The 25,795-nt window shown below is 34.4% G+C and overlaps 2 protein-coding genes across 19 annotated transcripts in view; one reads left to right on the plus strand and one right to left on the minus strand.

The window, feature by feature from the left end:
- The window catches only part of LOC123528458 (neurogenic locus notch homolog protein 1-like), a 163,333-nt gene that overhangs the window by 132,250 nt on the left and 5,288 nt on the right, over positions 1-25,795 (minus strand). The window lies entirely within an intron of this gene.
- Positions 122-10,737, plus strand: LOC123543061 (uncharacterized). Its single transcript, XM_053521710.1, has 6 exons — positions 122-861; positions 5,720-5,813; positions 6,269-6,352; positions 6,875-6,945; positions 8,955-9,062; positions 10,601-10,737. The coding sequence occupies exons 1-6, from the start codon at positions 840-842 to the stop codon at positions 10,603-10,605; spliced, it is 384 nt and encodes a 127-aa protein (XP_053377685.1). The 5' UTR covers positions 122-839; the 3' UTR covers positions 10,606-10,737.

Raw genomic sequence — 25,795 nt, forward strand, 5'->3', positions numbered from 1 at the left:
ATTATTTCTCCTAAAGTGCTAGATAATTTTGGCATAATCATTCTATCTACTCTTCTATTAACCATTATATAATATACTTCTAGAAAAAAATATCTCTAACAACACACTTAAGGATGTACGAGCGTTTTTCTGCGCATGTGCGAAGAAACGTAAACTGGGTAATGTCGTAAAATATAGTGTCAAATTTCTTCTATCAAAAAGAACTTTATTTGTGGTATATGATATTGTTATACCAATAGTTAGTCATTTTCATTAATTTCACGCTATGCAAGGGCTACAAAGGGACTTTCTGACTGCAATTATTTGACGACAATCACCGGTTCTGAAAGTAGTCGCATGTCGTTTGGATCTGTCAGTCGGCTGTCAGTCCTGCCAAAATGGAATGAATGAGCATAAATCGTAAGGTTGTAAATAATGGAACGTGGAAAATTTGGTAAATTTATAAAGTCCAAGTTTACGTCAAAGTCAGATTTGAATGTAAGTCAGCCAGAATCGAAAACTTCACACAGTCATTCGGGACATTCCGATATTGCTCGCACTGTCAACAAAGATCATGGCTACTGTTTAAATTCCGACAGTTCTTCATTACCTAATTTAAACGACTTAAGTCACGAAGAATTAATATCTACATGTGACTGGACTCAGGGCAGAACTATCGTGGAGTTGGGGCACTGGCCAATGCTTTGAGACATTGTACCAATTGTCAGCAGCAGTTGTATGTGCACAACTGTGTGAAAAAAAGATCTTTTGGACTTGGCGCTGTATTGGAAATATATTGTCAGATATGCAATAAAATATCGTCTGTTACAACAGGAAAAAAACGAGGAAATACGTTTGATATGAATACTAAACTCGCAACAGGTAATTTTTTTTTAATATTAATATAGTTTCCTTTTCTAACCAGGTTTTCAACGAAAACCTGAGTTATTAGATTGGGGTAGATGTCGGTCGGGCGGGCGGGCGGCGGCGGTGGCGGCGGCGGCGGCGGCGGCGGCGTCAAACTGGTGTTTCCGGTCAATAACTTTTGTTTCGGTAAAGATATTTGAATAAAACTTGGTTTGTATGTAGCTTATATCAAGACAAAGGCTGGAATTGATTTTGGGGTTTCTGGGGTCAAGGTCAAGGTCACTGTTACTTAAAATAGAAAAAGGGTTTCCGGTCAATAACTTTTGTTTCGGTAAAGATATTTGAATAAAACTTGGTATGTATGTAGCTTATATCAAGACAAAGGCTGGGATTGATTTTGGGGTTTCTGGGGTCAAGGTCAAGGTCACTGTTACTTAAAATAGAAAAAGGGTTTCCGGTCAATAACTTTTGTTTCGGTAAAGATATTTGAATAAAACTTGGTAGGTATGTAGCTTATATCAAAACAAAGGCTGGGATTGATTTTGGGGTTTCTGGGGTCAAGGTCAAGGTCACTGTTACTTAAAATATAAAAAGGGTTTCCGGTCAATAACTTAATTTATGAATGAGCTATCATGATGAAACTTGGTGTATAGAAAATTTATATAAAGTTGTAGCTTGAGATTGATTTTGGGGTTTCTGGGATTAAGGTCAAGGTCATTGTTACTAAAAATAGGGTTAGGGTTAGGTTAGGGTTAGGGTTAGCATATCTTCTACATGCATGGAGGGATTTTGATGAAAGTTGGCACAATTGTTCACCATCATGAGATGGAGTGCCATGCACAAGAACCAGGTTCCTAGGTCTAAGGTCAAGGTCACACTTAGAGGTCAAAGGATACAAGAATGAAAACTTTGTCCGGAGCATATCTTCTTCATGCATAGAGGGATTTTGATGTAACTTGGCACAATTATACACCATCATGAGACGAAGTGTCTTGTGCAGTTCCCTTTAGAATTACTTCCCTTTGTTGTTACTATAAATAGCTTATATTGTAACTTTTTCATTACTAGACGTAGGGAAAAATCGAGACCACTTTTCTGTGGTACAACATGCATGTTACATCCAATTTTTAGGTGTATTTTAACCTATCTCTACCTGGTAAAGAGTTCCATGTTGACTTACATTATATAGAGTTTTTTTTTTTTTAAGGATTAATTTCCTTTGTTGTTAATATAAATAACTTATATGATACCTTTTTTATACTTGGCCAAAAAAAATCCATAATGAAAACAACTGTAGGTTTTTATGTATGCAAATTTTAATCCAAGTGTTTTGTTATAACATATTGTACATATAGTACAATATTGTTTTTACATCATTAACAGATATCAGTTCGTTATGTTTTACTGCAGTAGAGAAAATTAGGTGCCTTCCAGTAGGGGACTTTGTATTGCATGGCAATACTTCATTCACTTGTTTTCTATGGATTACACATTTGGCATAATTAATTTAATCTATATACTGGGAGCTGAGCCATTGAAGGCATAAAGAAGGAATGCTCCTGACAAAGTCATTCTTGAATTTGACCTTTGAAATCTAAGAATGACCTTGACCTTAGACCTAGGGACCGGGTTTTGTGCACAACATGTTGTGTCATCCAGGGGAATATTTGTGCCAACTGATATTCAAATCCTGCTTTGCATGACAAAGTTATAGACTGGACAGGAAAAAAATCCTATTGACCTTTGATCTCAAAGTGTGACCTTGACCTTTAAGCTAGGGTTCTGGGTGTTATGCATGACATGTCGTCTCATCAATGGGAACATTTATGCCAAGTAATATTGTAATCCCTTGATGGATGACAGAGTTCTGGACCGGACAGGAAAAAAACCCATCGTCTTTTATGTGAAACATTTTGTGCCATTTAAGTGATATCAAAATCCCTTCATGGATGGGAGAGTTATGGATCAGACAGGAAAAAAGCCCTTTTGACCTTTGACCTCCAATTGTGACCTTGACCTTTAAGCTAGGGGTCCAGGTTTTGCGCATGACATGTCGTCTCATCATGGTGAACATTTGTGCCAAGTAATATTAAAATCCCTTAATGAATGACAAAGTTATGGACCGGACACGAAATTGCGGATGGACGGAAAAGTGCAATCCTATAGTCCCCGAAACTGGTTTTGAACCAGTAGGGGACTAATAAAGTCTTTACATACTTACTTACTTTAAAGGGATAATCCCCTTCTTTGTATTCATTTTTTGACATGAAAATAATTTCCAAAAAGTCTCCCTTAATAACCCCCCCCCCCCCCCCCCCACCTCACCAAAAAGAATTCTGACCTACCTACCCTAATTTTTTTGAGCATGTTACCGGAAGCAAAGAATTTTTTTTAGGCCTTACTAATCTGTGGAAGACATTTTTATATTATGTTCAACAACCCCCTATGGCACGCCACCTGCCCAATAATTATGTGAACCCTAGAGGTTCATAGTGGAAAAACTAGGATTAAAGATCGATAAACCAGATTTTTCGAATGTAAAAACACCCCTGTATCTAATGGTGATTTAAAAAGGTATGAATTTTTCATCCTTGTTCATCCGTACCCCCACTGTGCTCCTTTTCATATCATGGGAAAATTTGTAAAATAATGAATTTCTAATTTTCGAAGTGTTGATTACATTTTTGTTGGATTCAGAGTCTTCTTTTTTTTTTACTCTAAAACGCTCGAAATTCGCTCTCCATTGACCCCCAAGAAACAAAAATTTTCCCGTACCCAACCTTCCCCTATGTGGACCCTGCCCCACCCCCCTGGAAAAAATTCTGGATCCACCCCTGAGAAGTGAACCTATGTTTACAGAAATGAACCTATGATTACGACCGTGAACTAGGGTATACAAGCGTGGACATAGGTTTACGTTCGAAAAACTAGGTTTCTCAAACCAAACTATGATTTTCGGTCATAAACATAGGTTCACATTCGTAAACTACTATGGTTCACGCCTGTAATCCTATGTTTTTGCTCGAAAATACAGGTTAGTATTCGAAAACCCTAGTTTTTCGACCAAGAACGTAATTATTGGATAATTGCCTTGCCATGAACCATAGTTTACAGACATGAACCTATGTTTACGAGTGTGAACGAGTGTGAACCTATGTTTTCAACCGTGAACTTGGGTTACGAACGTGAACCTTTGTTTATGAATGTGAACCTTAGAGGTTTACGTTCGATAAACTAGGTTTCTCAAACCAAACTATGATTTTCGGTCGTTATCCTATGTTCACAAGCATGAATCTTTGTTTATGGTCGTAAACCCATGTTCCCAGTCGTAAACCCAAGTTCAGGGTTGTTAACATAGTTTCATGTTTGTAAACTATGGTTTATGATCGTGAATCCAGGTTTATGCCTGTAAACATTTACGCCCATAAACAACAGGATCACGCTCGTGAACTTAGGATAACGACAGAAATTCACAGTTCTATCGAACGTAAACCTTGGTTCACAAGCATAAACTATGGTTTACGCCTGTTACCTCGAAAATATAGGTTATTATTTGAAAAACCAGGTTTTACGTAAATCGAAAAACCTACTTTATCGATAGTTAATCCTAGTTTTTCGACCCAGATCCTGGGTTCACGTAATTATTGGACAATAATTATTGGCGTGCCATAACCCCCGTCACAAAGTTCACAATGAAAAGTAATGATTTCACAGTATCTCACTAAATATAAATTAGGAACAAGCTGGAGCAGTCTGATCAAAAGACAGCCATATCCTCATATTTTGTGTTTTGTAATAAAACAAGGGTTAATTTGAAATCTGTATATAAGGAATCTGTAGTTATGGTTCCCTGTCATCTATTGATAACACATTACTCCCTTAGGTAACTGCAAAGGTCCAGTCTGCAGAAATTTTAATTATTTTCAGACAGATTTATGGTACAAAGAGTGAGTTAATTTGAGAAATATTCAAGATTATAAGCGTTGGTCAATCTTAGCATAACGTTTGTCATTATATTCCCCTTATCTGGCTTTCCAACATGAACTTTGATTGATTACTTTAAATTGAAACCTTGAAAGAATATACCTATTTACACCCAGTGCATATATCATATGTTTTAATATTACACTTCAAAAAATAGTTTGCCTTCAAAGTGAACTTTAATGTCTGTGTCAAATAAATAATATTATGTATGCTGTTTTGAGTTTTGTGCATGTGTAAATAAATATGTATCACTGAATAAAATACATGTAATATACATATATATGAGCCACACCATGAGAAAAACAAGATAGTGGCTTTGCTACCAGCATGGATCCAGACAAGCCTGCGCATCCATGCAGTCTGGTCAGAAGCCATGCTCTTCGCAAACAGTTTCTCTAATTGCAATAGACTTTGAAAGCGAACAGTATGAATCCTGACCAGACTGCTGGATCCATGCTGGTCTCAAATGCACTATGTCGGTTTTCTCATGGCACGGCTCATATTATTTTGAGTCTGCCTTCACTCATTTTTAACATATTTTTAAGTATAATGTATGTAACAGTATGGATTCTGACCAGACTGCTGGATCCATGCTGGTCTCAAATGCACTATGTCGGTTTTCTCATGGCGCAGCTCATATTATTTTGAGTCTGCCTTCACTCATCTTTAACATATTTTTAAATATAATATGTAACAGTATGGATCCTGACCAGACTGCTGGATCCATGCTGGTCTCAAATGCACTATGTCGGTTTTCTCATGGCACGGCTCATATTATTTTGAGTCTGCCTTCACTCATCTTTAACATATTTTTAAATATAATTATCACTACCCATATATATAGTTTATAGTTTACAAAAAATGTGAAATGTTCCATTTTTTTTTTCAGCTCTAGTGCACTCAGGTACCGGAGTGACTCAGCTCAACAGTATATTGGGATGTTTGAATATTCCAAATGTTACTCATTCACTTGCAGGTCGCAGGTAGAATATTTCATATTTCTTTTAGGAACTAATTACCTGAAATGTTTGAGCACTGTTTCTTTCATGTTTTAATTGTATTGTCACAGTTTGTGTCATGCACATATTTAAGTAATGATGCTGGGATATAAATTAGCAGGGATAAAATGCCCATATACCTAATGTTAAACATTTATTTTTGACAGTCTGGGCCCCTTAGCAAAAATAGCTAGTTTATATCCCCGATGATGTGATGGAATAAAACTAAAATATTTGCATATCAAACAATTGTATTTTTATACATTTTAAAAATTGGTGAAAATAAGTTAAAGATTAAAAGCTACCATTTCAAATTAAGACCATAACATTCAGATGCATTTTCCATAAATAAAAAGGGAAAAAATCATTTAGTAAATAAATAAATAAATAAATCAGAAGTATGTGCATTTGCATGTTTCAATAATGACATATATCCACAGATTGAAAGAGTCCGGGAAGGCCATAGAGGAAGTTGCATTGGAGTCACTACAGGAAGCTTTAGAAGAAGAGAAAGACAGTGATGGGTATTTATGGCTTTGTTTTGAGATCTGATTTTTGTCAAACTTCGTAAAACTTTGTATACTTTGTAACTATATTTTTTTGTGAATTATTGGGTTGCACGATATATCAAAACACATTATTTATTTAATGTAATTACTGTAATAGATGTAAGACAGGTTTTTTTTCGGCCGTTTTTATAGCCGTTATTTTGCTATATTCCCAATGCCAAAAAGTATGTATTTTTCCCAAAATGAGTGCAAAAATTCCCAATCTACATTCTGAAAAAAAATTCATCAAAATTGCACAAACATTGACCAAATTATGGACAATTTTGTAATAGAAGTATGTTAAAGAGGTTGTACAATGTGAAACAAGTGTATGAGAAAGTGCTTAAACACATCCTTACTATATCCTATGGGACTAAATATTTCCCAATTTGGAACATTTACGCGTCAAAATTCCCAATTTTGGGGGTATAGGCTATGTTCCCAAATTAGCTAAAAAAAACCCTGTAAGATATACTACATGAACATTTTGTTTTTAAGAGAAGTTGAAGTAAGTGTTGATGGTGGCTGGCAGAAAAGAGGTTGTGGAAGAGCATATGACAGTTTATCAGGTTAGTGAAAAAAAGTAGCCAGATGTTTTTATTATTTTTTGTCGAGTCTGCTTGTGGTGAGCACTATATAGTCGCCACTTTCGATGTGTGTGCATGCGTGCATCCGTCTGTGAGTGCGTCCTTCCATCCGGACCATAACTTACAAGACATCTCGAAAACTAAGGAATGGATTTTGATGAAACTTGGCATGAATGTTTCTTTGATGGTCTTCTACCAAAGTAATTAAAGACTTCCGCATGGTTGCGCATAGGGACCATAAGAGCTGGAAATAAATAAATCTTCAAACAACATCTCCTCCTAAACCGATGGTCTGATTTTGAAATAATTTCACACAAATGCTCCTTATGTGATTTAGGGACTTATTTTTTTCTTTTTCATTTTGTCACATGAATGCGAAATGTGTATCAGGATATGTACTGTATCGTTGCATCTGTATCACGATATGTATTGTATTGTGGAGACTAGCATATCGTTACACCCTCTATCAAATGGCTATGGTTTATTACAGGTTCTACAACTCTGTTATTCATTTTTATCTCACCTGTCACATAGTGACAAGGTGAGCTTTTGTGATCACCCGTCATCAGTCCATCTGTCAACAATTTCTTGTCTGCACGATAGTGGTTTCATTTATGATTTTATTTTAACCAAACTTGCACACAACTTGTATCACTATAAGATCTTGGTTCTTTTATTGAACTGGCCAGATCCCATTATGGGTTCCAGAATTATGGCCCCTGAAAGGGCCAAAATTAGCTGTTTTGACCTTGTCTGCACAATACCAGTGTTATTTATGATTTGATTTTTACCAAACTTGCACATAGCTTGTATCACCATGAGATCTTGGTTCCTTTCTTGAACTGGCCATATTCCTTTATGAATTCCAGAGTAATGGCCCCTGAAAGGGCCAGAATTGGCTATTTTGACCATGTCTGCACAAAAACAGCTTCATTTATGATTCGATTATGAGTTCCAAAGTGATGGTTCCTGAAAGGGCCAGAATTAGCTATTTTGACCTTGTCTGCCCGATAGTGGTCAGCATGTGTAGTTGTGCACCTGGGGTTTCGCATCCAGATTCATTCAGTCGTGTAGGAGTAATGGCCCCTGACTTTGTAAAAATTGGTCATTTTAATGTTTTGTCACGCCTAGCTCCAAAAGTATTTGACGTAGAGTCACAAAACTTTACAGAAATGTTGGTCAGCATGTGTAGTTGTGCACCTAGGGTTTCGCATCCTGATTCATTCAGTCATGTTAGGAGTTATGGCCCCTGACTTGGTAAAAATTGCTCATTTTAGTGTTGTGTCGCGCGTAGCCCCAAAAGCATTTGATGTAGAGTCACAAACCTTTACAGGAATGTTGGTCAGCATGTGTAGTTGTGCACCTGGGGTTTCGCGTCCAGGTTCATTCGGTCAGGTAGGAATTATGACCCCTGACTTAGTTAAAAATTGGTCATTTTACTTACAATAATTGTTTTTGAATTACTTCCCTTTTATGTTACTATAAATAGATTATTTTGAAACTTTTTTATTATTGGCCGTAGGGAAAAACCGAGACCACTTTTCTGTGGTACAACATGGATGGTACCTCCAATTTTAAGGTGTATTTTTACATACCTATACCTGATAAGGATTTTTTGTAGGCTTTGAATATTTTTTTTGTGGACTTAGATTTGTTTTTTGAAGTTTTCCTTTTGTTGTTCCAGTCCTTTGGGGCTACAACAGTAAAGTTCTTAAAATTTTGCTCCTATGATGTAAGCCGTCGGGCGTATATTGTCCCACTTGGCGGCGCTCTTGTTTTACCTTCTTATCCTTAAGTGCAATGATAACAGGTGAGCGATATAGGGCCATTATGGCCCTCTTTGTTTACAAAATGTGCCTCTTTCTTCCACTAATTATCATTTGGTTGACAAGGATGTTGAATAGTCAAGGGTTTAATTTGATTTTATAACACTGATAATTTCATTGATAGAAATATTTCATACAGCCCTTATTTTCATATTATGTCTTTAGGGCATTGCACAATGATCGGATGCAAAACTGGGAAGGTTGTTGGTTATGCTGTGCGTTCTAAAGGCTGCAGGATTTGTGAAGCCAGTGAAGTGAAAGGACAGTGTCCAGGTGAGCATGACTGCAGGCGTAATTGGGCAGGTTCTGCCAAAGCTATGGAGTCGGACATGGTTGTTGAAATGGTCAAATCTCTCCAGACCAAGGGAATAAAAACACGAGCAATTGTTGGTGATAATGATACTGCCACAATTAGTAATGTACGATCAAAAGTAGATTCCTCAGTAAGAAAAAGGTCAGACAAAAATCACATAAGAAAGAATGTAAGTTCTCTCCTGTTCAGTTATGTTCTCAGCCAAAATCATAATAACGAGCAAGGAATGATTGAAGGTCTCCAAGCCATAAGTAGTCATCCTTTTGGAGACCATTCATTTTGCCAGTCATGGTGTGAGAAGAAAATAAAGCCAGACAAGCCTTATTCGTCGCTGCCTTATGGTAAGGCACTTACAGATGGTCAGTTGCAGTCAGATATCAAGGAAGTCTTTGACTCATATTTAAAACATGCACATCTCTTATGTAATTTGGGTAGCACTCAACCCAATGAAAGTCTCAACAAGACAATTGCTTCAAAGGCACCTAAGTCACTGCATTTTTCTGGCTCTGCTAACCTTAATTACAGAGCTTCAGCAGGTGTAGTGAAAAAGAATCGTGGACAGAAATATGTAATACATGTAAGATGAATTAATAAAGTCTGGTTTATTACGTATTTTTTATCACAGTTTGTTACAAGTTGTTTTGTTTATACACATTTATCTGTCGAAGCTATTGAGGTGGTTACAAGTTGTTTTGTTTATACACATTTATCTGTCGAAGCTATTGAGGTGGTTACAAGTTGTTTTGTTTATACACATTTATCTGTCGAAGCTATTGAGGTGGTTACAAGTTGTTTAGCAGTGTATAACACTTGTGCACAGTTTGTGTTATGCAGTTCAGTTAGCATAAAATAAATCTTAATTTCACAATATGTACTTAACCTACTTCTTGTGAAGCTATATGTTTATACGTTAATGTGAATAGAGATTGCAGATTATTTATAATTGATAGGTCTATTTATGTTACCCCCTCATTCTCCTCACCCACAAGTATTCAAACTTTCTGTCTGTCATTGCATCTGTCTGTTTCCAATTGATAACTGAAGAACTATTTAACCTATATGCGTAATTTGTCCCACTCAAGACCACATACTATAGTGGTCTGTATAGCGGAGTCAGATGATATACGTTTACAGCATAATTTTACGACAGTTTTGAATATTTCAGTGTTCAATGAGTTTCAAGGTTTAAATGTTATAGTGCTTTCTTGTTTGTGAACAATTAAATATAAAGTAGTTTGAAGGTATCAATTTTCTTCTCCATGTATTTCCGGTATGAGTTACTAGTGTTAGGTAATTATTAATGGCTTCCATATTAATAGTTGCAGTGTGTAATAGGTACTAAAGTTGTTAAAATTGCATGTGGTCAATGGATAATTTCTTTCCTAGTGTCATATATTGTTTAGTTTAATATTTTATCAAATTGTTAAATTGATATAAATCATACAAATTTAGTCAACACACATGATTAAAAACTATTATTTGTATTTTATTCATGCAGGTTAATCGCAAACTAGGAGTATCGCCTGGAGCACACACATTAAAACTTGTAACCTACAGGGACATGATCGCACGTAAAAGGAAAGCTATTTCTATTACACATCAAGCCAAACGACGAAGACTCTTACTCAAACAAAAAAGGTAATTTCATTTAACTTATAGCCCAAATCAAACACATAAAAAGTTAGAATTTCAAGCAAAGTGTATAATGATCTTACATGCCTGTCAGTGTAAGACTTATTTTCCTATCAGAGCAACAATATGTATAATGATCTTATATGCCCGTCAGTTCGATAACTAGTCAAATCGGTCCAGGCATATTGGAGTTATGGCCCTTGAATTATCAGAAGGTAGGCTTTTTACTCTAGTCCGCATTCTCAGTCAAATATTTCTCTTTCAATCTTCACCAAACTTGAACAAAAAGTGTTTGACCATAAGACCTTGGACAAGTCCAATAATCAGCCAAATCGGTCCAGGCATTTTGGAGTTCTGGTCCTTGAATTGTAGTGAGTAAACAGTATATAAAGACTGACTTTCTATTTAGATGATTAGGCAGTTGTGAGAGACATTTGCTTTTCTCAAAAGCAGCTCTAGTTTTCAATTGATCTCAATGAATTTTGGTCAGAATGATTGCCTTGATGAAATCTAGGCCAAGTTCAATATATTTGATCACAATGTTTTTCTTTAAGACTTCTAGGTCAGGTTTGAATCTGGGTTATGTTGTGTCAAAACTAGGTCATCCAGTCAAATCAAAGGAAAAGCTTGATAACATTTTAGAGGCCATGTATATTACCATATCTTCATGAAATTAGGTCAAAACGTTTATATTCAAGCTTAAAGTCTTGGATGATTTCGAATTTGGGTCACATGGGGCCAAAAACTAGATCGCTAGGTCAAATCAGAGGAAAACCTTGAATACAGTGTAGAGGTCACTTGTTTGCTCAGTTCTTCCTGAAACTTTGTCAAAATGTTTGTTATTATGGAATTCTGGATAAGCACGAATCTGGGTCGTGTGGGGTCAAAAATTAGGTCACTAGATCAAATCAAAAAGATTACTTGTTTACCCTCAAGAATTTTGGTCCAATTTTAATTAAAATTGGTCGGAATATTTGCTTCCATGAAGTCACTAGGCCAAACATGTTTACACTGTTATGGTGTGTTTCTCAGGTGAATGACCTAGGGTCATCTTGGCCCTCTTGTTTTGAAAAATTTTTAAACAAAAGAAGTCCGTTGTTAGTTTGTTTTATCTCTATGGAAGCATGCATAGTAATAAGTAGTTGTTTACAATATTATAGTTTTCGCAGTAATATTAACAGATACTTTATATATTACAAAACATGACTTGTCTGGCATGCAGTGTACCAGACATGCTTAATTTTATTGTTGAAATTGATAGATATTATTGAATTTAGGTCCATGAAGAGAGTGACACATGAAGTAAGAGAAGGACCAAGTTATGACACAGACATTGAACTGAAAGGTTGGTTACATTATTTCCAGTTTAGTTAGTGCCGGTGTTTACCATCTCTCTCTCTCCTAATATTTATAAAATATGATAAATTGAAATACTGTACACCACTATGCCAAATCATAGAAAAGCCTTATTAACATTCTAAAATATGAGTCACAAGTTTCGTGTCCGTTCTGTAATTGCTAAGTAAACTGCTTTAATGATTTTAAAGAATCTTAGCACAAATGTTAACTACATAGAGGGGATTTCCAAAGCTCATGTTTCGGATGGCTCGCTTGAAGGTCACACTCAGAGATCAAAAGTAATACATACAGGCATATATTGCTTTGAGATGCCGTGCTCTTGTTGATTGATATTAAAAACAAGAAAAGAAAATAAGTAAACTATTATTTCAGAATGTGACAAGAGGGAAATTCCATATGGAACTGTTTTGGCAGGTGATAAGTCCACCTTTGGTACACATACACCAATATATTTTGATCTTGAGACAACAGGCCTTGGTAAGATATATGAAGAATTTCATAGAAAGTCCATGTAAAGACTGCATTATCATATTTTCCATGTTATATGTTTCATAAACTTTTCATATAAACATTAGTTATACATATGGTGCCTCATGAAATTGCCTTTCAGAATGTGCTTACAAATGCTATTGACATTGATATTACATGAATAAAGGAAAATTGCATCGGGGTTCTACTCACTTGTATTTGATAAGGTGAATGTAAATAGCTCACATAAAACTTAAATAAAACTTCCAAGAATTGCAGTCGATTGTTTTTCAATAACCTGTTCACTGGTTGTTGCCATGTGTAACATGATTATCATGATTAAGTCATATCAAATGCCTAACAATACATATTTGATGCTTCAGTACTTGTATATGCTACTGGCAAAAATCTACCTAATAAATTATACCTCTAAGATTTAGGACACAGATTAATCTAACATTTACAATGTATGTGTCTGATATCAGGAAAACAAAGTTTTCATGTATTTATCTGTTTTCAGCACGCAGTTCCCACATTGTACAAATAGCTGCCAAAAGAAATGATGAACATTTTGCTGTCTATGTAATACCAAAGACTCAGATGTCTGAAAAGGCTTCACAGATTACAGGCATTACTGTAAGAGGGAGAATGATGTATGTCAATTCAGAGCCAGTTCAAACAAACAATATAAGAACAGCATTGCATGAATTCATCACTTTCATTAATCAAAGTGAAAACAATGTATTATATGCACACAACTGCAAAAGTTTTGACAGTCAAGTGTTGACTAATGCTTTGATTGCATGTGGTCTTTTTCAACTGTTTCAGACAAAGGTGTTAGGTTTTGTTGATACTTACCTTTTATTTAAAAGAAATTTTCCTGAGTTAGAAAAACACAATCAGGTTTATTTAGTATCACACTTTTTGAAGTGTGATTATAATGCACACAATGCATTGGATGATGTAGATATTCTACAAAAGCTATGTTCTTGTATTGATACAAAACTGAACCAACCAGCAGCTGCTTTCACTTGTTCGTATTGTATGCAAATGTACAAGTACAAATGTAATGTCAATAAAAACCAAGCCTCATTAGCACCAATGGTTGAAAAAAAAGGTTGTCAGTTCAGGAACTGCTAGAAAAATTGCTGGAAGTGGTCTATCTATGGATGATTTAGTTATTGTTTTTCAGAGACATGGAAGTGATGGCATTAGAAATATTTTTTCTGAGATTGTAAATAACTTGGTTAGAGTCACAAAGTCAAAGAAAATTTCTGAATCAGTTGCTTCATTCATATCTGATACATATAAACAGAAGACATCTGTAACTGAATAATGGGTATATTAGACAGGCAGTTAACATGTACTTATTGTTTGGTACATATTTCAGTACTTAGTCTGAATTAAGACAAAAACAAAATACTTTTTAAATTGTTAGTTTCAAGTACAGTTTCATTCAAGTGCATTCATATTTATTATTATAATATAAAATCCATTATCATTTGTGCTATAAATGAAAAATGATCACAGTAAAAACTTCGACATCACTTCACATTAATGTGAAGTCAATCTAGCCGTATAATATAAGAGTGTTTTAACAGAGACAAGCATATTAGAATTCCAGTTAAATTTTTATGTGCAAGTTACTATCTGCAGAACAAAATTAATGGAGATATTAAATTGAAACTATATTGTGTGCTTTTGGGTGATATTTTTGATATGCATTTTTGTCAAATAATGTCTCTTTTGAAAGCTAAAATTTCTGGTTAAAGTTTTGCATGCAAGTTTCTATCTCCAAAACTTATGCAGATACTGGATTGAAACTCTATAGATATTACAACATTTAGGGTGGTATATTCATGCTTCTGGGACAATAATTCCAAATAGGCGAGCATTAGCTGACCTACGGACAACTCTTAAAATTGTTAGCAAGGTGATCTGGGTGATAACTCACTGTATAGTGTGTGACCATTTTAGTCCTTGATAAGTCATGCTTTACAGTGTTTACACTGTTTGCTGTAATAATACAGTATAGTCTCATTTTATGTAAATTATCTTTTGCAGAAAATTATCATGTGAAATTGCCACATGACGTACAGTTCATAACTTCTTAGGTAAATGAAGTCTAGCATACTATTTATTGTTTAATAAATGTACTAATATCACACAAAATTGAAATCTATTTCTAGTTTATGGACACTAACTATTTTATAAGGTCTAAATTTGTAGGTTAAAGTTAAATATGTTGTTTTCTGTTCAGTCCATGCTTCCTGATATTACCTGGCACCAATACTTACAGGTCAAAGCTCACATTCACACTTATAGGCTAAGTCAGTATTGAATTTTTCCAGGCTTCTCTTTAAAATATTTCAGGTGAACTTCCTTTTTCTTTATGTACTTTCTTCAAATACGTTTTTGTAACTGTTCAACAGAACAAGTTTAGAAAAGAAATGTTACATATTCAGATTAATGGTCAGATTTTTATATATGAAAAAAACATTGTACATTTTAATGTGTTGTATATGTAGTTCATTATTGTATAAACATTATTCAAAGATATCAGATCATTTGGATATACCGCATTGGAGATAAATAGTCATCTTCTAGAAGGGGATATTGCATAGCATTATTTCATTCAATTGTTGATTATAAGATCTATAAAAAGCAGTTTTCAGCTAGTTCAATTTGCTTCTTTGCAAGAATAGTATATATTGATGTTATTTTTGTTTTTGCTCCAGCAGTAAACATTATATCTAAATTTAGACACAGGACCTCATCTGGGCCTTAGGAAGTTGTAGCCACTTATTTTAGAGAAACTGCCAAATTGTAGTAAATAGCTGAAATTGGGTCAAATTTTCATAAAATTCTTTCAAAAATCTGTAGCCAGTACTTTGAACGTGTAGCTTTTAGCAGCATTGTTGAAGGGCAGAGGAGTCCCTGTGAGAACAATAGTTTCTAATCTCTGCCATGTGATACTTTGATTTATACCTCAAATAAATTACTGATGCAAATTTCCAGTAAGTTTAGCTTGAAAAAATATCACATGTCCAAAGGTTTTGATATCTAATGCTAGAAATCCTTATTTTCTTTATCACATGCGCAACAGTGCTATTTTGGTTTTAGCTTGTTGATGTGACAATGAAAAATTCAACAATTAACTTTTGACAAGACTCTTGTATATTATAGATTTATTTATCTATTGTACCTTGCTGACTTTATGGCAAAAATCTTGAAAACAACTTTACTTACAGAATTTGGAATCAAAACCTGCATTTGTTAGGAAATGGTCTAAATATGAAAGCGAGTACTCAAAGTTATCACCATTTCGAATGTTAATTAGTCTGTTTTGATAGTAACGCAATGCTGAAATATGCACATAAATACAGACTGACTTTTTGGTTAAACTAATTATATTCCTAGAAAATTCACCACATTTTCAGAGTGCTTTGGAGTAGACTCCTCATTATGTCTCCCACATAGATGGGAGAAACATATTGTTTTTGCCTTCACCATCTATCCGCCTGCCTGTCTGTTTGTCTGCATTAAGCTTTTCTGATTTCACAGGTAAAACTGCTGGCTGGATTTTGACGAAACTTTAAAGTGATCAGTACCAACCCTAGTTGTGCCTGTCGCTGGCAAGTTCCGCTTCCCTGCACAAAGTGGCCACCTGAGCTAAAAATAGAAAAATTTTGTCCGACTTTCACAAGTCAAACTTCTGGACAGATTTCAATGAAACTGCACAGAAATGATCAGTACCAAGCCTAGTTGTGCATATCCCCGACATGTACCACTTCATGCACAAAATGGCCACCAGAGTAAAGGATAGAAAAATCTTGTCCAGCTTTCACATGCGAAACTGCTGGCTGGATTTTGACGAAACTTCCCAGGAGTGATCAGTACCGACCCTAGTTGTGCCTGTCACTTGCAAGTTCCACTTCATGCACAAAATGGCCACAGCAGCTAAAAATAGAAAAATCTTGTCCAGCTTTCACAAGTCAAACTGCTGGACAGATTTCAATGAAACTTCACAGAAGTGATCAGTACCAAGCCCAGTTGGGCATATCCCCGACATGTACCACTTCATGCACAAAATGGCCACCAGAGTAAAAGATAGAAAAATCTTGTCTGGCTTTCAGAGGCCAAACTGCTGGCTGGATTTTGATGAAACTTCATAGGAATGATCAGTACCAACCCTTGTTGTGCCTGTTGCTGGCAAGTTCTGCTTCTTTGCACAAAATGGCCACTAGAGATAAAAATAGAAAAATCTTGTCCGGCTTTCACAAGTCAAACTGCTGGACAGATTTCAATGAAACTTCACAGAAGTGATCAAATATAGGAATAGTTGGAACAAGTGCTAATGCAGCTGAGCAACCAAAAATACCTGCTGTAATATTTGTAATTCTGTATTTACTCTTCCGCAAAACTTATAACATTTTCTGTAAGCAGCAGCAAGTTTAGTCAAGTAAATAATTAATTGATCTATTGTTTCTATTCCATTAGAAATTAGATTTATATTACTCATTTATATAAAATATTTTTTAAATTTAAATTTCTTCCAATTCACTAAACGGAATCCAACTATTAAATTTTTCACTATAACTTTTCCACTTTACTAAAGCTTGTTTTTTCTTATAGTCTCGTCTAATAACATTTTCTATTCGAAAAACCTCTTGTTTAGTAGGTAAAAGTTCTTGCTCATAAAATGACCCCTGGATTATTTCATTTTTTAAATCTTTAATAGTATATGTTCTGGGATTTGTATAATTAATTCCATAAATTATGAATATTTCTTCTGTCCAGTTTGGTGTATATCCTTTCTCAAAATGCCATTTAAGTTTGCTTAAGCGAACTCGATCACCAATTTTAAATTTTGGTTTACTCTTTGATATCTTTAAATTACCGTATAAATTAAAGTAAACAGTACCTTTATTTAAGTTTTTACTGGCTTCAGTCGGTGTCATTTTTATACTAGAATGTTTTGTTTTGTTATATTTATCAACCATTTCTTGTAAATTATCTAAATAAGTGTAAGTATTATTTGCTGTAAAATATTTCCTCATTATTCTTTTTAAACTTCTATTAAATCTTTCAATGACAACAGCTTTTCCTTCATTAAAGGTATGATACATGTTAATCTTATTTTTATTCAAAAATGATTCAAACTTTTTATTATAAAATTCTTTTCCTTCATCTACCCATAAATTTGTAGGTGTTCTACCATCAGAAATTATTTTTTCAAATGCTTCAGTAACAGATTCTCCAGTTTTATTCTTTAATGGAATAACCCAAGCATATTTGCTGAATATATCAATAACGGTTAACAAGTACTTTACACCTTTATTATATTATATTTTGAAAAAGCTTGCATATCAACTAAATCGGCAGACCAAGTATCATCAATATCATTAATTATCACTCTTCGTTTCATAAATTTTCGTTTAATCGGTTTATGTAATTCTTCTGCTAATTCATCACTCCATGTTTTTTCAGGGGTCTTTTTGAGTGAGCTTTTAGCTCCCAAGGACCAAGTAAATACTCTACCCCCTTTTTCCGCTTTTTGATTTTTGTTTTTGCCCAAGCCCAAGTTTGTATTTCGTTTTAATTGCTGGTTTTACAACTAAATGTTTTGCAATCTTTTCTCCAAATGTTTTTGATTTAGTGTTATTTAAGTTGGAAAGCATTTGCTTGTCACATATACCTTTTTTTCCACCACTGTCATAGCAAAAGTCATGGTCCTTACATACTACGTCCAGTTCATTAACGGGAGGTCCATTATCTAAAGGATTTCCTGGCCCACAATAGTTATATCCTGGGAGTGTTAAAATAAAGGCAACATTGCTTTATGAATATCTAAATTACCACCTGTACTTTCAACAAACTTTGATTTCATTCTTCCACAAGATGAACAGGTAGCCATTATCATTTTTCTCCCGTTTTTTGCTGTAACATAATGAGGATTTATATTATCAGTAAATATCCTTTCTTTTACACAATATATTTGTTTTTGACTCATTTATATTATATGTATTTAAAATTTTTTATCTTTCACTGGGTTCAAAACCTGTTTTTTTAATTGGTCAGCAATGGTCACTTTGAACCAAAGGCAAAAGGTCAAATGGGGTCAAACAGCGCCTATAACCTTAATTATATAACTACTTATACAGAAAACAAATTACCGTTTTATACAGAAACTTACTTAAAATCGTATTTTCCTTGCATAAAGGGAAAAGACATGACTGTAGTAAGTCAAAATTTTAAGTGTATAAAAGGGAAATGTTGTTAATAGGATTACAGGTGGGTCGGTGCGCTTGACTGTCGATCCAGAGGTCCGGGGTTCGAATCCCGGTGAAGACACTGGAAATTTCTGAGATGCTTTTGAGTCTCTCCCATCTAACTAAGAGGCCTGTACTGGTTCTTCCCAGAAAAGACGGCTTTGTGTGTATCGGTGCTATACACCGGGCACGTTAAAGAACCACACTGTCTATTCGCAAAGAGCTAGTCTAAGTTAGCCGAACACGCCTGTATGGCTGCGTTTGCGCTACGAAAAGCGCATTTAAACGTGTTTAAAATGAAAAGGGCGCTGTATATATCTGGTATTATAAGCTGACAAAGTGTTTACTATTTCGCCGAAAAAGATTATTTATTGCTTACCAGAAACACAACCTTTGTTTAACGAAATGGAAGTAAACTTTCCAAATATATAACAATTTTGCAAAGTTTACCTGACAGAAAACAAATCGAAACTGGGGTCATTATAAAAGTCATCTATTTATGTGAATTGAAAATTTATGAAAGTTATGCAATCAGAAGATTATGTGCATCTCCTTACTGTATTATCCCATTCATCATCCTAAGATATATGTCATTTTTGATCACAGTCTTTGAACTAACTAGATCTAGGTTTTTGTCTAAAACTTTTAAGTTTACATATTCAATACTACATTTTAAGAAAATACACACTAAAATGCATTGTCACATTTGCGTCACGATTATATGCTGGCAAAACTTGTTTCTCTTTCGATTTTTATTAAACATGTATGATGCCTTTAAGATTATAAGTACATGTAGTGAGATCAGGATGACACAGCGGCTACTTGAAATATTTATTATAAAGACTTTTAAAGTCAATATACTTAACGCGAATCTACTTTATAAAATATATTATAAATACATGAGCGTAGCCTTTTTCGACCCCAAAATGAGACAACACAGAAATTTGGTCTTTCAACAATATCGAGAAATGTAACAAAATGGCGTAGCCTTTCATTTTGTTTTATTTGAAAGTCAAAGTCATGTTCCGAGGCTGAAAAATAGTTCGTGCCAAATTGTTTCTATATATCGTTTTCGTCAATGTGAGTACTTCCTCTGGGGTTTGCTTTCAAGTAGGATTATAATTAAATTCTCTTAAGTGTGGAAAACAAGTAACGCACACTTGCCTTCTGAGCATTAGAAACATATAAAGCACAGGAAAATGTTTTATTGTTGACATGAAAATATAATGAAAAACCAATGATAATACTTGTATATAGTTACTTAAACATTTGCCATAATCCATTCTAACTATGGAACTTATTTCTTACTATACTGCCCTCTATGATAAATGGTAAATTTATAAATAGTATGTTTTCAATAGTAAAGTGTTATTGTCATAAGTCTTTTTTCTACTGTGCCAGCTATCATTTGACCATCTTTGACACGTACATCCATGGTATTATTTTTAAGTTTTAATTTGACAGTCCATTTCTCTTGTACAAATAAAGTTCCGAATATTTTATAACACGTTGCGGAAGTGTCACATTCTTAAATGAATCTACATCAAACAAGTTGTCGCTTCATACGTAGTGATTTTATTAGCGACCGAAACTGGTAGCAAACTTATATCAGTATATCCAACTTGCCTTTAAATCCGTTTTAAATTTTTCTTTTCTCATTCTTATTTACTGATTGTTCCAGTTAGTGACAGTAAAGGGAATTTAACTTTTGACATGAGACATTTTATATCTTTAAGCATAATTACGTCTCTGTCGTAGTCCTCTTTTTCAAAATATACTACATCATTACAGCTTTTGTCCATTTTATTGCTGCTGCCTGAAATGCATCAAATGCATATGTTGTGTCATTTTATAATTTCATTATAGATACACGCACCAATGTATTGTCTTTAAGTTATAAGAGGTACGTTCCTTAAAGTTGACTTTTATTTTTCGACCTGTCAATGATCTTGAAATGACCTTAAAATGACTCTTGGCTGCGACAGTACCAAAATATTTATTCAGTTAACCTATATATAATGATAAGCATATGCTAGTATGTCAATCATTAACACACTTTGCAATCGGATGCCACATTTTAAGGATATAGAGAGAGACAGACTACAATAAATATGGATAGAAATATTTTTTCTTGCTATCTGTATCATCTTTATTAAGAAAATATTTAAAGGCGTTTAACACAACATTTAAACCAATTGAGTGGGTTAGATGAAAATGAAACGAGTGTAAAGTGGTATAGTTTATTTGTAAATGCACTTACTGAACATTATACCAAACTATACTGTAACGAGAAAATCTAGAAGACGACAGCATTTTTTTACATTTCATATTTGATTTTAAGGACCATTTTTATACTATACTGATATCCGAACATTAACAGAAATGCCACAAGACGTCACATTTTCCTAAGATATTGGCATACTAAAAGTTTTCGAATCATCAATAATAGAACAAAAAATTTAAGGAAACTCGGATAGAAAAGAAAGAAATACTTGTTAGATGTTATTTTAACTCTACGTCCTGTTTGAAATTAGTTAGGTCAGAGTAAGAATAATAAAAATTAGTATTGAAATCTGAATCAGAAGTTACACACGTGGTCAGAATTTCTAAGCTGTACTTTTTAAAACAAGAAAGTAGGTCAGTAGGTAAAGATTAAGACTACTCAATATAAGTTATGAAATCTGTATCAAACATAATACTTATGGTCCAGTTTATTTTTCTGTAACTCCTAAAACACAAAAGTGGGTCAGTAAGTCACGATAAAGACAATTCAAGATGATTATTGAAATCAGTACAAAATAAAACTGGTAGTACAAATCTCTTTGCTGTAGGCTTCAGAAAAAATAGGGCAATAGGTCAGGGTTACTAATATAAAAATGAATATTGAAATCTGTTTCAAAAGTTACACACGTGGTTAAAATGTCTATGCTGAACCTTCGAAGAAAAGAAAGTAGGTCAGTAGGTAATGATTAAGGTTACTCAAGATCAGTATTGAAATATGTATCAGACATTATACTTGTGGTCCTTTGTCATTGCTTCAAGAATTTCTATGTAAGTTAAAGAGACCATCCGGTGCTCATGATTTGAAAGAGCTTATAGAACCTGCCACAAACAACATATCTAAGATCTGTGCCTTATAGCTTAAGAAATGATTTTAAAAGGTGTTTACCTATATAAGGCAATGTAAAAACTGTTTACACTGGAGCACAGTCAATTTTGACTCCAGGTTCATGATTTGTACAAAATTGATAGTTGCCCACTAGACAATACTAAATACCAAATATCTAAAGTACCTATATATAGTGACTTACCCTAAGCTTTTTTTTACACAAGGGAAACAATCCGTTTATATAGTGAAATTGTTGAGTGAACACCGTTTGTTAATCCTAATCTTATAAATGTTATTACAGTGCATAGGAAAAGTAGCCTAACTATGTTAGATGCCATGCATGATAACACAGTAATGCATTTAACAGTCCTGAAATTGATTTCTTCGATTTTCTCATATTTCTATATATTTTTCCCACACTTTGACGCATAAGTATGGGTAATTGAGATTGTTCTCTTTCTTTCCAGCAGTAGCCTTTTCAACATATTTCACCTTGTGCAATTCTGTGGCGTTTGACTTTTAAAAGAAATCGTCTGTTTGTTGACAAATTTCACCACAGAAAATGTCCCACTTTCCCCAGGGCAATCGATTATTTGATCTTTACATAGTTTTCTATTCAGCTTGCTTATCCATGTGGCAAGTATGCATAGTTTATCCATGCTTAGAGGTAAAAAGTGCATAGTTTGCATGAGGTTCTAGGTCAATAGCCACCTAAGGCTATCATAAAGTCTTAGCGGAGTTGTCTCCATTTTTTCCAAATATTTTACCCGGGATCATTTTTTTATCAGCTCAGATAACCCTTTTTCAGGAAATGATATTTTTTTTTTAAAAATTCAGTTCTTGTATTTTGATGCAGTTAACTACACATATATCTAATATAAATAGCTCCTACTTGAAGTTTGTATTTTTAGTTACAATGGCTACTATATATTGCATTAATCATTCTAAATTTGCAGATATTTTTTCGACTCTATATGGATACTTCCAATAATTAGAAATGTTTACAACACTAAATGTTTCTTTTGTAATTTCATAACAAAGAGGTGGATAAAGTTGATAATCTTATTCAAAAGCATAACAATCTGAATATAAAATATATATAAGAAGTAGGTATGATTTGCGAACAATTACTATAAATGCCAGTTATGATTTATCAAGTGTCATTGCAATGTTACTGTATGAAATTTGCTGATCCTAGTTCTGTCTTCGTATTATGTATTTTAAAGAGTAAACAGCTGATATCTATATATGGTATTTGGTGTAGGACTTTCCAAGAGCTATTGAACAATTGGCATGTATATATTTGTAAAGTTTTTGTATTCTCTGTCAGAATCACTAAACTCATCATCTACATTACTGAATTTTTCATCTACATCCTTCTTCAAATTTTGACAGCTACAGTTTAAATTGCAATTATACAATATTGTGCAAGCGAGATGTGCTGCAGAACGAAAGAGGAATGTTAAACATGGTTGTTCTGATCCAGACAGGATGAGCTGTAGAACAATGCTGGTGCCGGGGTAGGGGGTTGACTTCAAGGATTATCGTTGGTACAAGCCTCTTAAGAGTTGTATTCTTGCTCCATTGAAAACTGATAGCATCAGAATGTAAAGGATGTCACAGTCGGAATAACTTCATCATATGCATGTTTGTATGTGTGCTCTTAACATACTCGTTGACCGAGCCGGTGGCAACGTTTGTTGTTTGAAAGTTTAGTTTCTCATTTGTCTTGTCCAAATATCATTCCTTATATCTGACAGCCTTTTAGTCCCTTTCATTTTCTCCAAAGATCTTGTTCTTAACCTGTCTACATCTCCAAGTTTGATCTCGCTGGTGCTCAGTTTTCCATACCTCGCTGCCCCTTGGGTTTGGGAGAACACTTTTAACATTTAACATTATAGTATTACATGTTTCCACAATATTGTCTGCTGAGCACATTTTTCTCTATCAGCAGAGAACGTGACAAATCTTTGAGTGCATTAACGTGCACCAACAAGGCAAAAGTGCAACGTCAAAACAAATCTGAATATGTCATCAAATGTCACTGTCCAAATTCTGCTCACACACCAACTGCTGTGGAATTATGACATCAGCTTCCCTCTCGCTAGTCCTTAAATTGACTCTATCAGTGAAAACTCATTTATATCTTTAAGGAGCCTGAGTGTTGTCATTTTGTCACTTAAGCTTGCAGGTAACCTCATGGCATTTTCTCTTTCAAATTGGTGCTCCATCATTTGAACCTGAATAAACTGAATACCACGACACAATCACAGGTGACAAACACAAGATGCAAAGAGCAGAATATTAATACTGATGGAAAGGAATTGGTGCCCAGTAGACGATAGAGGAATCTGCAAAAACATGTAGGGTACAGGTACAAGTGTCATTTGAATGGCAGCCGTTGCCAAAGAGTTGGCAACAGAGTTCAATCTGAACAAAAGTGGATATGTCGATGCAGGAATGAATGACGTTTTTGAAGAAGCTGTCTTATTGCAGTCTGTTAAGGTAAGAAAGTAGCTGAAAGTGTATCAGATATGACCTTTGGGCATGGGATATGGGAAAGAAAATTATTAAAATGACACTCAGACTACAATCATTCTCCCATATATAAGGCTCTCTATGAAAATATCGCAGGAGCACACATACAGACACGCATACTGAGTAGTTCTTTGGACCCAGACCCTTCAACTTTTAATGCTATCACTTTTTGATTGAGCAAGGATCTAAACTCTTAGAGGCTTGTACCGGAGAAAGTCCCAGAAGACAACATTCCTCACCCATATCTGTTGTAATTGTGCATCAGAATAACCATTTGCAACATCCCGGTTCTATTGTACTGTAGCTCACATTGGTGCGCAATATTCTATAACTGCCATAAAACCTGAACCTCTTAATATAGATGCACGAGGGTTATTGATTTATTGATTAAACATTTAGATATTGATTTTAGTGATTCTGGCAAATACTCCGAAAGCTGAAGTGCTATACATGTCAATCGTCCAATAGCTTTTCGGAAAGTCAAACTGGATATAACGTATTTGAATAACAGTATTCTAATATTAAGACAGCACAAGGATAAGCTAATCTAATACAGTAGCAATATGATTACATTTGATAAACTACCAAGGACTTATAAATGCTCATCCATATATGGCAGTTATTTCATTCTTGCAAGATTGATTCAAGTAGTTTTGTATTTGCCAATTATTAATCTTTAAATCTGATCATATATTGTGTTCCTTCTGTGATACTTGAATTGTGACCGTTGCCGCCTATGCATATGTAGCTCAAACTCATAAGCAACGTTCTCATCAAAATTTCAAGACTTTTCGCCAGCTGAAAAACTATTTGTCATAAGTACCATTTTTCTCTTTTCGAGAAAATCAAAGTTAAAGTTTCAACTCGCCAAAACTATTTTGTTTTAAAAGCTTTTTTTTGAAAATTCCAAAGCATCTATGCTTTGAGTATTTTATAGGCAATGTCTGGCGTTTTAATTTTCTCTTCAGCGTTTGTTGTTCAGTCAAAATTTTGATTTATCTGTTTGTAGGTACAACATTTTCTCATAGTGAGTGTTCTGGATGATTTGGATTAACGACATTTTTTTTTAATGCGGAACCCAAGTTTTGGACATTCGACACTTCAGATTTAGCAATTTGTATCATGTGACAATATTCTTTCCTTGATTGGCTAATTGTGACATCATTCTGTTACTTTATTGGTTGATTGAAATAAGAAATACGTTATCGGAAAACTAGACCACCTACGTAAGTAAGGTATGTGTCAGGACATACAGTATTTCAGATCTGGTTCAACTGCACAAATATCTCAATTTTGAAAAAGAAATGGAGATACG

The sequence above is a fragment of the Mercenaria mercenaria genome, chromosome 13 (genome assembly GCF_021730395.1).
Source record: "Mercenaria mercenaria strain notata chromosome 13, MADL_Memer_1, whole genome shotgun sequence".
Lineage (NCBI taxonomy): Eukaryota > Metazoa > Mollusca > Bivalvia > Venerida > Veneridae > Mercenaria > Mercenaria mercenaria.